General features: G+C 41.9%; 1 protein-coding gene across 1 annotated transcript in view; it reads left to right on the top strand.

The window, feature by feature from the left end:
• adap1 (ArfGAP with dual PH domains 1) overlaps positions 1–15,180 on the top strand; it is a gene marked incomplete in the record, with an annotated part of 93,312 nt that overhangs the window by 73,249 nt on the left and 4,883 nt on the right. The window contains 6 exon segments of the mRNA NM_001097289.1: positions 9,306–9,418; positions 10,870–11,016; positions 12,327–12,410; positions 13,139–13,201; positions 13,735–13,806; positions 14,175–14,403. Coding sequence (NP_001090758.1) covers positions 9,306–9,418; positions 10,870–11,016; positions 12,327–12,410; positions 13,139–13,201; positions 13,735–13,806; positions 14,175–14,403 — 708 coding nt within the window.

Here is a 15,180-nt window from a genome sequence, read left to right as displayed (position 1 = left end):
GAACAAGACTGAAGTGCTGAAGTTGGGGTGATTACTGAGGAGAGTGGAGCTGTTCTGGTACCAAACACAGTTTAGTTTGTGGTTTGCACAAGAGGGGGTTAATAAATAGAGCACTCTGGATATTGGATGTGCAGCTTCCGGTAATGGAAAAGAAACATATTAAAAGTCATATTAAGTGCTACCCCAGAACTCACTGACCCTCCCATTGAACATGCAGCATGGGATAATGTGCTCTAATTCTCATTTTAGGCTAGGCAGACAATGAAGACATGAGGAAAGTCTGTAGCCCAGACTGAAGAGGAAGCAGCAAGGCTTCCTGCAATTAGCACATTTGTGGGCTGGAGATGATGACAAATTTACTTGAAATACCCCATCTAATGTATTTTATTGATTTCTGTGTCTTAGCACAGGCAGATGGGTCAGTGGTTCAACCACTTTTTGCTCACGCAGGGACATCTTGCATTCACACACTTCTGTGGGATCTTAAAAACAGCTCTGCCCCCCACCTACAGTTTAGGTTTTATCCAGTTTTGGGCTGATTTGGTTTTGATCCTTTAAAACTTTAAGCTTTACATACATACAAAATACATATATATCATATGTGTTTCCATAATTAACCCTCACTCTCAAAGTTACTGGGAGCCTTTCTCTGTCCAACTTCTGTGGTACCGAGGGCCGGAATATTTCTGGCCTACATGGCGGAGGGCCGATAATGGAAGCGAGTTTTCACCACTGCCCTTTTTTAAACCGCACCCACTGCAAACCAATGTTATCACAAGAGCTTTTAAGACCATACCCACATTATTGGTGATAGTGCAACAAAAACCCAAATGGTTGGTGCTCACTGCAGGGATATCATCCTTCATTCATATCAGAAAAAGTTTATTATGTCATATTGAGACACACCCTTACCCAACCCCCCACACATAATTACACACCTTAGGGAATAAATGCTTATAAGTAGCACACACAGGTAGGCAGAGTAGGGCACGCACAGGCTGGATAGGGCAGGCAGAGTATGGCACACGCAGGCAGCATAGGACAGGCAAAGTATGGCACACACAGGCACAGTAGGGCAATCAGTGTTTGGCACACACAGGCAGGGTAGGGCAGGCAGAGTATGGCACACAGGCAGCATAGGGCAGACAGAGTATGGCACACACATAAGCAGCATAGGGTAGGCAGAGTATGGCACACACAGGCAGCATAGGGCAGACAGAGTATGGCACACACACATAGGCAGCATAGGGCAGGCAGAGTATGGCACACACAGGCAGCATAGGACAGGCAAAGTATGGCACACACAGGCACGGTAGGGCAATCAGTGTTTGGCACACACAGGCAGGGTAGGGCAGGCAGAGTATGGCACACAGGCAGCATAGGGCAGACAGAGTATGGCACACACATAGGCAGCATAGGGTAGGCAGAGTATGGCACACACAGGCAGCATAGGACAGACAGAGTATGGCACACACACATAGGCAGCATAGGGCAGGCAGAGTATGGCACACACAGGCAGCATAGGGCAGGCAAAGTATGGCACACACAGGTAGGGTAGAGAAAACAGAGTATGGCACACACAGGCAGCATATGGCAGACAGAGTATGACACACACAGGCAGCATAGGGCAGGCAGAGTATGGCACACAGGCAGGGTAGGGCAGACAGAGTATGGCACACAGAGGCAGCATAGGGCAGACAGAGTATGGCACACACATAGGCAACATAGGGCAGCCAGAGTATGGCACACACAGGCAGCATAGGGCAGGCTGAGTATGGCACACACAGGCAGCATAGGGCAGGCTGAGTATGGCACACACAGGCAGCATAGGGCAGGCAGAGTATGGCAAACACAGGCAGCATAGGGCAGGCAAAGTATGGCACACACAGGCAGCATAGGACAGGCAGAGTATGGCAAACACAGGCAAAATAGGACAGGCAGAGTATGGCAAACACAGGCAGCATAGGGCAGGCAGAGTATGGCACACACAGGCAGCATAGGACAGGCAGAGTATGGCACACACAGGCAGCACAGGGCAGTGTACTTTATATCCCATATTTACCATAGTGTTAGCAGATTTTAGTGAATCTAAGGCTAAGGGGTGTTTTCTCATAGGTTTGATGCCTCTTTACTTTATGCTTGGATCTGTGTGCCTAACCTCCCCAAGATAGGCCTTTATTTTGCGCAGGGTTTTATGCGCCTGTGACAGGGGGAATTGTGACACTGGTTCCCATATTGCGCCCGGTGTGAGCGAATGTCTGGCGCTCAGAGGTGCAGGGAAGCAGAGCGCTGGCAAGCTACTTCCTGTCATAGGAAAAAAATTATTTTCTGATTGATTGTTTTCTTTGGGAATTGATTGGTGAGGTCACCCTTAGTGAATAATTCCCTAATTAGCATTTTGACTTGGCTACTGTAAATCACTGGGAAGAACTAAGACGGCTGAGTCATTCCTCTAAGCATGCAATTAATCAAACACGTGGCCATTGGCCAGAATGATACTTTTATATATTCTGTAAAGGCATTCACTCTGTTTTCTACCCTTTGGCTCACAACCCTATAGCTTTGAGGTTATTTTGTTCTATCTAAAGCAATTGGGCAGTGCCAAGCCACAATCATTCAGGCTATATCCTATATATATGCACAGAACAGTCCCTCTCTAGATTTATCTGTGCATGCATATGAGTAGGAACTGCCAAATAGCTTTACATTTACCATTTTGCTCTTCACAGACAACAAAGGCACCATTGATGGCGGTTCCTAGTAAATAATAATGATAATAATACTAATAATTATAGTATAGCTCACTGTTCTTTATTGGCCCAAAGTACATCCTATTCAAATGAAGCACTGAAATTTGCCTAACAAAATGTTGTTGTTTCAAATAAGAAAAGTTATTTTAAATTGGCTAGGCCCCAGTATGCTTACCCAAGCAGCCTTGCTGGGAGTTCTGCAGTCCCAATTGTGTTCCAGAAGCCTCCCTCTTTAAAGGGTCACTGCACCCTACAAGCTTCCTGCAGAATTGTGCTTAATAGAAAGAATACCTATGCAGTTTTATGTTACAGGCTATGGGAAACCCTAGTGACTTTAATCTGCTAATGCAATCCATATGAAAACCATTAGCATCATGTCTAATTAAACATGCCCCATTGGATTATAACAGAATAGAGAAAGACATAGGTGGGTGGCAAAGAGAAAATAATTATACAGTTACCTCTTTAATATTGCCATTAGGCAGAAATATCAGTGTAACAATCAATTGCTCATAAATATTCTTGTTTAAATGCAATGTTAGGGGAAAGTAGCAAGCAGGCGTCGCAGATGTGCGGATTTGGAAAACAGATATAGGCAATAAAATTAATGAACTTGTTAATGATCTCAGTTTATCTCTTATTACATGAAGCCGCGGCTAAAACAAATCGCCCATTTTATTTCATTTACCGTTACTGGCATTGGTTAATTAAGAATTTTTTAGGAGAAAAAGGGCTAACATTTAGCCAACTCTAAAAGAAGTTGAGGTAATATTACAGCCATAACGCATCCATTTTTTAAAATAATATGTACAGTATGTGTTTCATTTGATACGCACTGCTAACTGCATTGGTAAATCCATGTCAACTCAGAAATGGGGGGAAGTAAAATGTGAAGGTCTTTGCATTGCCTTTCAATGTGTGCCCATCTGTGCCCAGCTTGGTACCCACACACAGAAACAAAAGTATTTAATGCATCAGAATAAATCCCACTGTGTGACTTTAAGCCTTAGATGTTAGAGTGGTGTTTTGGCCTCCATTCTTGCATTGAAACAAAAAAAGTTCTGAATTTGAGTTGCATTGAGAATTTCAGAAGCTCTGGGCTCTGGTTGCTGCGCCATCTAATGGATGGTAGATAAAAAAGTGAGAATTGAGCACAAAGCAGCTATACTAACTGGCAGCAGGAACTGACATTTCATACTCACTGCCTAATAACCTGGAACAAACTCAAAGTTTATTGGCATGACCAGAGATTTACCTGCACATCACCTTAATACTAGCGGTAGTTCAACTGTATTCTACCCATTTAGCATTTAGCCTTAAGATTAATCCCCCTGATTTTCAGGTAAATAAGCAGGCACCCTTAAATTACACCCCAAACTGACCCCCATCTGCTGATTTGGGTCCATTAGGGAATCAGCCCCTCGGTTTTGAAACCACTGCTGTGACTGATTTACCAGTTAGATTTAAAGAAATAGTGAGGCTCAGCTAAGGCCAAGTATGTGCATTGAACTTATAAATTATATAAATATATAAAATCTGAACTTTAGGAAATAACCAAGCACTAATAAAGTATATGTTTGTGTGTTGAGGCAGCCATTCTTTGCTGTAGGACCCAGTTTGCACAGCAGGTAACCGCTATATACATTACAGTGGAAACAGCATACATGGCATACGTGATTATTCACATATGCTAAAATTCCCTTGTACTAAAAAAGACTTACTGGTTGTTTTACTGGTCCTTTAAATGTCTCAAGAATAAATAACATATCACGGACCTTCTGCCTGGCTGCTAATAGCAAGTAATTGAGGTTCAGATTGATTAACCTGCAATGTAACAGAGAGTTCCTGCAGTTACACAGTAATTCTATTATTCTCTGTTCTCTTCTTCTGCTGGCAAATCAGCAATAAAGAATGTACCAGGCTCATGGAAAGGTATAAATATATCTTTATATAATGCAAAGGAACTTCAGATACTTTATATGGTAAAATATATTCTTATGTTTGTCACTCAGAGGGTTAAAAATGTATGGATCGGTTTCACTAATGCTTTTATCCCCCTCCACTCTAACATCCAACATCCTAACATAACTCACACATTAACCTCAATTACATTAACAGACCAGCCAATAGGAAACATGTATGATATGATGTCACATAAGTCATTAATTGGCTTCTCAATGCAATTTAGAGGTAGATCAAGGCATGTTCATCATTGTATGGCACATGGCATACATGACACCCCAAATTGTGGGGTTACCCCATCTGGGAGGCACAGAGCAGTTAATAATTGAGTCTAAGTTGACTGCCATTTGGAGGAGAAAGCTTTTTTTCCATCAGTTATTACTGCAACTTTGGCAGAGGGAGTTAGAATAAATGGTGGACAGCGAAGAGGGCTGTCCCTATAGGGGATACACCCAAACTGCTTGCATCGTTTTACATATAAATAAGTAGCTTAAATGGGTGGTTTAACACCTTCAGGTTAACATTTAGTATGTTATTGCCAATTCTTAGCAACTTCTGTTTAGCAACTTCTTTTTTTTGTAATTTGATTTTCTTTTCTGCCTTGCCACATATCCGGACTGTCTGTGGGGCTACAATTCTATTTATATTGTTACTTTTTATTACTTATCTTTCTATTCAGGCCCTTCTCTATGTATGTTCCTGCCTGGTTAATATGTTAAATTGGACAATAGCAACCAGATAGCTGTTGAAATTACAAACTGGAGAGCCGCTGAAGCAAGTTGTTAGGCACGGAACCCCCCAGCAATTCTAGTCCCATGATGACACAGTGTTCAGCAACCATAATCCCAGGCAGGGAGTAGCATCATCCCAGGGTAGCAGGTAAGCGACTAGAACCACTGGGTAGTGACCCCCTAGTGATTTTACCTTTCATCCCCTCTTGAGTAAAGATGCATAGAGGGTCTGTCACAATTTGAAAACATTGAATACAGTCTGTAAAAATGGCCCCTTTATTGGAGTTCCCTGTAGATCCTATTAAGTCTCTGTCTGTATTTCAAATGAAGGGTGGGCGTGTCCTAACAGTCCCTGCCAGAAGCACAGCAGGAGGGGAATAGCCAATCACAGCCTTGCACTCACATAAGCACAGACAGGCTTCAGTTCCCTATCAGGTCAGCCTAGCTGCTGATTGGTTCCTATCCTACAGTGCTGAGTGCTGCTGGCTCCCCTGCACATCCAGAGAATTCAGCCAGCAGGAAATGGAACAGATGGGCGGGACTAATGGGGTTTTGGTGGAATTTCTCAATAAATCAGTTCGAAACTCGACTTTTTTAAGCACAATCCTTCTGTGTTTAGAGGAGTATAATTCACTGGTATATTCTTCATTTTTATATGATATGTCTCCTTTAAGATATGGTTGTTGGAATAGAACATGCACAAGCACATCAGTATCAGGCACTTTAGCTTACGGGCTGATAATAATAAAGCCATCTCATGTAAGATCAGTAGAAAAGCAAGGGACTGCAGACATGGAAATATATATGTATTGAGCCACATATCTATGGCAGCACATCTGTCAGCGTGCCTAATGGTGGCCATATGCGGGCAGATTTAAGATACCGATTCAAGTCAATTAGAGACGAATTATCGAATTAGCCCGATATCGCCCAACTTAGGTGGGCAAATCGTGAAAAGATAAGCTTGTTTGGAGACCTTGCTAAACGAGTAGACCTTAACATGTATGGCCACCCTAACACTTATGGCCAAGCACATGTTGCTATGAAAAGGGTGTTCTGTTCCTGTATCCTGTGCTAGAGCTTTTTTTTCATGGAAACAGGCAATAAAGGGTTAAAGAAGTCCTACTGATGCCAGCCTGGCACCTAATGACATTTGCAGTGCAATTCAGATGAATGTAGAGGCAGGTTCAGTATAATATAATTGTGATATTTGCAGCATTCCCGGTTGCCCAGCTTTCTGCTTTTCCTTTTCCTGTTCGTTCACCTGCATCTAATTCCATTACTGCCGTATCGCTCAGTGCTTCCTTGGGTCCAATTACAGTGCTTCGGTGCGTGCCCTCACATATAATGCCATTCTTCCCCCCACTCCCCGAGGAATCCAGCTTCCCCTGTAATCTGCATTACATCAGAAATAAATCACACACTTGCTCTTGTTATCATTAATTACATTTAATGTTGTTCTTCACTCACTAGTGGCTGATTTCAGTGTATTGAGACTTGTTTCCCTGCTTCTTGCCGCGCATTACAGTAACGCAACACAGCACTTGACATTGTTCTCTTTTGAATATGCCGGTGTCATTTTAACCTGTTGCTTCTTGCAGGAAGGGCCCTGTTAGTATAATACATAAAATAAAGCAAACATATTGCTTGTTTACCTTTCCCTTGGTGGTGTGTACAAACTCAGACTATCACCGAGAGAGAGCTCAGTTCTTGCTTTGACTCAGAAACCTTGAATCAACAGTTTGTCTCAGAGAACACTTCTAGCTATTGTCACACACTTTTACATTATATAAGTTAGAGATTATTCATTGCCTCAAACTGGTCAGGTTTTCTAGACTTGTGCAGACCCCTACAACAGACCCTTAGCTGGAACTGAGACATCCAATGTCAACTCTTTTTCTGAGACTTGATGCTTTGGACATCGTTCCATGACTGCACTGGTACAACCTACGCTTGGGAACGCACCACCCACAGCAAGAAGAAAAAATCCTTCATGGACACCCACACATACAGCCTATAGAGCACTATTACTAACATTGAAGATAAATATCACCAGTGATGTTGCCCATAGCAACCAATCAGACCTTTGCATTTGTTTGTAAGCTTATAGGTGACCAATGAAGTCAAATTGCTATGGGACAAAGCACCAGTGATATTTATCTTTAATGTTAGTAAACAGGACCCTTTGTGCCTCCCCTGCCTGCCCCATGAATATAGCACTGATGGATGTAGGGGGTAGCAGCAGGTCTAGGTCTCTGCACTCCATTCACACATGCTTCCAACTCCCATATGAAAGCTGTCTATTTTGCTGTTTCTTTCCTCTGGAATTCCACCCCTGAATTCCTTTGTAGAGAACACTCTCTTAATGTCTTGCATGTGGTCCAGTCTTACAGAACTTACAGGACAATACCCGAACCGTCGTGCACTTTGCCCTCCTATTTATGCCTGTTTGTCATCTATACACCCTGCCTTCCTGTTGGTAAATGAGCAGTGGTGTGGTTTACAACTAAAACACCTAAAGCGTTCATAATCTTAACTATCCCATCTCCATTAGAAGTGAAATCAATCAAGGCAATTGCTTTTTACAATAGCTGTAGTCTGAATGTTATCACTTACCTGCTGAATGACTTCCCTTTTCCCATGTTTTTCAGAGAACAAAGAATAATAGGCAGCAGTCTTTTTGCCTTCAGGGTAGTTGTATCTCAGGTAACATCTTTGAGGTGCTAGTCGTTTTCAGAAAGTTCAGTTATCACTTTGCTTGTCCATTACTATTTTGCTCAAGTTTAATTGGCTCCATGTAGTTTTGTGCCAGAGATTGGCAATGCTCAGGAAAAGAAAAGAACTGACATCTGAATAGAACAATTCTCCAGGGGTTGGAGCTGGTGTTTAGAGGACCATTTGTTAAAACCTGTAGATCCTTCTCCTGATGTGTGAGATATGTCACAGAACACTGTGTTTTTTTCCGTTCTTCAGCATTTATCTTTTTTTTCTTGAGTTTGAAGAAGATTCCAGAGGCAAAGTTTCTCCATTGAGCAACGGTAAACGCAACTTGAGTTATCAAAATTCTTGAGTAAGTGGAGTGATGGGAATATTTATATTGAATGTCACCAGCATTGAGCTCCTAAATTCTATTAGCGAGAAGACAAAAAATCTTTCTTCATGGCTCCAGGAGCCCTCCCAACACTATTCTGCACTATGTTAGAGGTTTAAGCGGAGCAAAGCTGTATATTTTAAAAGCACAGTGAGTCAATTTTGTCAACTATCATTTCTGATTGATGACATTACATTGGCCCTGCAGCTTACTAGTTGGAGGGACTGAAAAAAATCCTAGTTGAATCAGAATTATTTACTAATGAAATGGGTTTATTTTATGGTTAATAAAGTCTATATTGCAGAGTTGATTTTGCAATTGCCATGTCTGGGCATGGGATCTCAATGGGCCTGCCAAACAAGTTCTATTTTTCCTGGAGAAGGAGCGCGGAGCTAGATGAGTTGTCAGTGTTTAATAATACCTTTTGAGGTGTGCCACTATCTTCTGACATGGATGGGTTTGTCACATTGTAACAATTTGTTTGTTACTTAATAAAATGTGTCTTGCTATCATCGTCATTATCATTGATATACTAGTACCTTAATAGTTGTGCCAAGATAAAATAGGCATTATGCTGTAAATGTATCCTGCTAGGTTCCAGTGAATGCAATTATCATATTGCAGTTTTCTTATTGAAGCAGTTTACAAATGCATATTATATATTAATATTGCCTATTTTTACAACCGTGACAAGTAGCCGCTACTAGTAGCTTCATATGTCTTCATCCTAAGACTGTTGAAGATTTAATACTGGCTTACCTTTTCTGACAGGTTATAGAGAAGGACTTCTCTGGAAGCGAGGACGAGACAACGGGCAGTTTCTAAGCAGAAAATTTGTGCTTTCAGAACGTGAAGGAGCATTAAAATATTTTAACAAAAACGACGTGAGTATGTTGAGAGGTGCCTACAAACCTGTAGCATCCACTGTATTTTTTCCTGTTGCCGGATAAACACTGGGTTTTCTGCTTTGTAGCAACTGGTATGATAGTATTATTGGCCAAAACTCTAGTTCAAAGACTGGCCTAATCACTAAATTATATAGCCAAAGTGGCCATGTATTGCCAGCTTTAGTTTTCCTTTGGCCAGCAGCCATTGACCTGCTTTTAAGATGATGAAACAAGACGCTTCATAGGATATTATGTGCATGGTGGGTAGGGAACAGTATAGCCAACTCTGCATCAGACACCCTAGTGAATGTACTAAAAACTTAAATCAACCTGGCTAAGTCTGACCTGGGTAACATTGAGACCATGGTTGACATGTCAGTAAGAAAGTGCAGAGCTTATAATGGTGGAAGTGATAATAGACATCATATCAACCACGATCACATGATCAAGGCTGATCAATCTGTATCATTTGTGGGGCAACTGTTAAAATATATATTAATATTCTTTCCAAGGTCCCTGAGAAAAGTTCTGCTTCTGGGTCCCCAGGTGTTGCTAAATTTCCAGCATTCTTCAACATATTATCTAGGCTTAAAGCATGATCATAGTTGTAGCAAAATAAATCAGAGGACCCAAGGCTACAAAACAGGTATACGGGCCTTGTCTTACACCATAAACCACATAGGGGTTGTCTAATTGGTTTTGTATGTTGTATTTAGGGTTAAGATTTGGGGTTTTAAAAAATGAATAATAATTAAAATAAAATGAAGGCAGGGGGGCTGTGCTGAGTGGTATCTGGTAACATAAAAGTGGCCCCAAGCCTGGTACCCCTGTTAGTGGGAACATCTGGGCACCCTCGCACTAGGACTGATGCCCATGAGTAGGGAACACTTAGCTTGCTGTGAATAACAAGTATTTATGGATCTGGATAACAATGGCCTGCTGACCCGTGATTACAGAGATGCCATTGTCACTTGCAGAATGCTCTATTGTTTATGTCTGGGGTGAAACGTCATGTTTGTGGTACAGAGCTAGTCAGAATGCAAAACCAACGCAAGAGCAGGGCAAACACAATGTCACATGAACCAGAAGGTCAACGCAAAGTTGCGGCTATGGACAGATAACACGGATGCTCATTGTATGTCAGAAACGAGGAGGACAGAGGCATTTCTGGTAACTGCCAGCAGAACCTCCAGGAATGTATTAGTTTAGAATAAAGATGCTCATATAGTGGCTCCCAGCTGTTGTTGGCCTCCCAAAAACCCAAATGTCCATGCTCCCATTTGACTTGTCCAGACCCTTTTGCCTGTAGTAAGAGAGTGAGAGTCAGGGCATATTATGCACTTATACGTTATTTTCATATATTGCAAATATTTCCTTTGCGTGGGTTTAGATGAAACTTTCACTGGCAGGGCAATATCTCAGAACTGTGTATATAAATGTTTTTCCAGGCAAAGGAGCCCAAAGCAGTTATGAAGATTGAATATATAAATGCTACTTTCCAGCCGGCCAAGATTGGGAACCCAAACGGCCTGCAAATTACCTATTTGAAGGATAACAGTACAAGGAATATCTTTGTGTATCATGAGGATGGGAAGGTAAGTGCCTAAAGGAAAGGGGAGCATTGATTCTCCAGATATCTCTAGGCTTCAGCGTAATAATGGGAGATTAGAGATCTGCATGGGCTGTGGATTGTGTAACTACTAATTCTAATACATTCTCGTGACTGGCATCATACCTGCAGTGTCACATATTATAACCCATACCGTGCCTGGAGAAGAGACTTGAAGAGTTCTGAAAGCTTGCATTTTGTAATCTGCTAAATTAAGCAATAAAAGGGGTCACTTACTCTACCAGGTAAATTACAACTATGGAGGAGAACCACATAGAACTTGTTTGGTTCTGCCTTAAGAATCTAGTCGCAGCTATTCTGGCAAATACCAGAGGGGCTGCTGTACGGCGCCATACACTTTTGCCCTGTATTAGACCTGTAGAGTACTACCATGACTTCAGTGAACTTGAAATACTAGGGCCTACTTTGAAAGTCTACCCATGCCATATATTGCCACCATTAAACTTGTTAGTGTGGAGTCATGGTGAAAATTGGATGAGGGGAAGTGGTATGCTCTAAAGGCACTAAAGAAGCGCTGGGCCAGAAGGCACAGTTGCCCAAGGCACGGGCCCCTCCTTAGGTTGGGGTCAAGCTACTGGTAACTACACAGTGTTCTTTCTAACCAAGAACTATGGTATGGTATGTGTTTGCCAAAGGAATTGAGGTTTAGGGGAGAGGTTCTAGGTTTATAACTGGTCAGTCACTAATCTACCACTGAATACTTATTCTTATTAAACACTGGTGCCAATTTCTATGATATCAGTGCCCTAAGTACCCTACATGCCGGCTGCAATAAGCAGTGTACCAAAGGTAGTACATTTTTTCTTGCTTTATATCACAGGCTTGTGTATTATCTGAAATCTGAAGGGGGGTTGCCATTCGCAAAGCTATATCAGACTCCTCCTGACACCTGTGAAGGGCGTAGCTGCTGGGAGTTGCCTTGTTCTCCTAGTAACGCTCAGTAATAAAGGTCAGCTCGTTCAGGCAATGTGACCCCCTGGCTGTTCTATAGAACAGCACCACAGTGCCACCTAGTGGGCAATAACAGCTGCACCTTAGTTCTAGTCACTAGAAGAAGCAGCCAGTAGGTGGAATGCAAAAACACAATGGAAAAAGAAACTCACAGAATTCTGAAACCCCTGATTTCCTCCTTTTCATTATATTACAAGTATCACCGGTTTCCCTCTAATCCTTTACTGCCAATTCAACTCACATAGGCATCCGACTATTATTTACATTGCTCTATGCAACAAGCTCTGCCCACGAATCATTGTATTATCATTATTACCTTCACAGGAGATTGTAGACTGGTTCAATGCCATTCGAGCTGCCCGCTTTCACTACTTACAAGTGGCCTATCCCCGTGCCCGGGACATTGAGGTGAGTGTGTCAGTAAAGCACAGACAATACATGGTACAAAAGGTTCTAGCAGTGTTCAGTTCAAGCCTTGACAGCACTGCATTACTAGAAAGTGAGGCTTCTTCTATCAGAGCAGCTGATGCTGCAGGACTGATTATTAATCAGCACTGCTGCAGACTGCACTGTTTTTGTGTGAGGTAAATCTGAATTAATTCCTAAATAAACTTGTGTATTGTATAGGTTGTATAGTTTTAAAGTAGTATAAGGGCTCAGTTACAAAGTGGAGGGCAAGATGCAAAGTTTGACTGTTGCTACAATACTGTGGGGGTGCCCCAATTTGTTGCTAAAGACCCGTAGAAATAATACAGAAATAATGGGGCTCCACAGAGGCTGTATTCCAACCCAAAGCAGATAGATGGATAAACTTAGGTAACAACTATTACATCTCATGCAAATATAATATTATATTGTATGTAATTATATTCATTATATAGATATAAGCTCATTGTACAGGTATGGAACCTGGTTTGGTTTCCAGAAGCTCAGGACCTGGGGTTTTCTGGATAAGGTGTCTACTAATCATTTAAACATGAAATATACCCAATAGGATTATTTTGACTCCAGTAGGGATTCTTATATTATATTATATATATTATGGGATCAAGTACAAGGTACTGTTTTATTATTACCTGTAGTTATTAATCTCTGTATCATAGTGAATCTGGACATTGTTGATCTTTCCCTTTCAGCTGGTGCCAAAACTGACAAGGAATTTTCTGAAAGAAGGCTTCATGGAAAAAACAGGTCCAAAGGTCTGTGAATTCCTCTTGTCTTACCTAGTGGGAAGTTTAGGGACAGAGAGATTGTTGCACAGTAAGGCGGGGCAGTGCTTGCTGCTGGCCAATGATTGTGTGCAATTAAAAAATGGGGCAGGACAGGCCTATGGGATGATTTTAATGTCACAAACAAGGAATACAGGAAAGAGTAAGGAAAAATAAAGGGGAGGCCATGGGTGGTGGGGGCAGTAAAAGCATTTGGCTGTAAGGATAAGAACTCCTAGTTACACCTCTTAAAATGTCATAATAGGGTATTTATCAGCTGTAGTAGCTGCAGTTGTTCCTCCAAAAAAGTAGCAGAAAAAATACATGTAGGAAGTCTTCCAAGGTTGGGGGGAAAAAGAATAGTCCTGGCTGCTAAATACCATCTCTTGTGGAATGTCATTTACCCAACTATTGCACATAGGGATCAGCTACCGTCCCACAAGCTGCTTCACTTCACAAATGTATCTGTCCCACATTGCATTTAATAAGGAAAGTACTCAGGGCTGTATTCTTCATCTTTGTAGCACACAGAAGGCTTTAAAAAACGATGGTTTACTCTGGACGACAGAAGGTTAATGTACTTCAAAGATCCGCTGGTAAGTTGTTTCCATGTGTCCTTATAATAAAATATCTATTTCCATGCCCTTCATACACTTATTGACATTGATTGACATTGATTATTGTTCTGTATTACGATTACAAAAGCAGATATATTTACATTCTCCCCTAAACCCGAGGGACATTTGCTTGAAGCAGTTCCTTTTGGACACCAGCGCATATATGAACTGCTGCTCTATCCTCCTCAGGAAGTTCTAAAAAACCTAGATAGTTCTCCCTGCAGATACATACAAGATATTTAGGAGATCCACAAGCACATGCCAGCTGCATCCTCCATAGGAAAATATAATGATTCCTGATTTAGGGGTCAATGCTGAGCCTAAACGCCTGTGCAAATGTTCTGCAGGACGCTTTTGCCAAAGGAGAGGTTTTTATTGGAAGTGCGGAGAATAACTATCAAGTACAAGAAGGACTTCCAAGCTCCACACAGGGGAACCACTGGCAGTATGGCATCACTATAGTCACTCCGGATAGGAAGTTCCTGTTTGCCTGTGAGACTGACACTGATCGGGCTGAGTGGGTGGCAGCTTTCAGAACAGTTCTCAGCCGGCCTATGCTTCCACAAGAATATGCAGGTAAGTACATGCCATGCTAGAAATTGGTATATGTTATTGGCAAAGGAAGAGCGGGTGGGACATGATCTCCATGGTGCTGCACTCTATTACAGCAGAGGTCCTATAAGTGTAGCGCTGGCTCACTAGGGAGACCCAAAGCAGTTGGAACCTTCCAAACTAAAGGGAAACTAGGTTGACATTGGAAATGAGTGATTATTTTCTGCTGGGAATCCTTTTTGCTCTACTGAAGGATGCCTGTTGGGACAGAATTATGTACAATATTTCTAGGGTATTTATGAGGGTTACAAAAAGGTTTAAAAACAGCCGTGTTTTAGTTTCCGTGGCATTGATCCTATAGTGCTAGAGTTTCCACAGCTGTGAATACATAGTGCTAGAGTTTCCACAGCTGTAAATACATAGAGCTAGAGTTTCCACAGTGAAGGGAGAGTGTAGAGAGTTTATGTTGCACAAGAGTTTGCATCACAGCAGAGGGTGGGCACTGAATTTGCCAACACCAAGTTGTCCAGTGAATTGGGATTGCTCAGTGGACCGAGAAGACATTATATGAATTTCCTGCCCAGTGAGTGTGGCACTGGAGGTTTTAGAGCAGTGAGATAATGGTGCTAAAGCTCCCAGTGCAATAAGAGGAAGAGTTTTTAGCGCAGTGAGAGTGTGGTTCTAGAGTTTCCAGAGAAGCCACGCCAAATTTTCCACAGCATTGAGCTTCAGTGCACTGATAACTCTTCATGCCTTTGGAGTTTCCACTGGACTGGGATAATGTGGCTAGAGGTTCTAGTG

Source organism: Xenopus tropicalis, chromosome 9, assembly GCF_000004195.4.
Source record: "Xenopus tropicalis strain Nigerian chromosome 9, UCB_Xtro_10.0, whole genome shotgun sequence".
Taxonomy (NCBI): domain Eukaryota; kingdom Metazoa; phylum Chordata; class Amphibia; order Anura; family Pipidae; genus Xenopus; species Xenopus tropicalis.
This window is presented reverse-complemented; position numbering and strand designations above follow the sequence as displayed.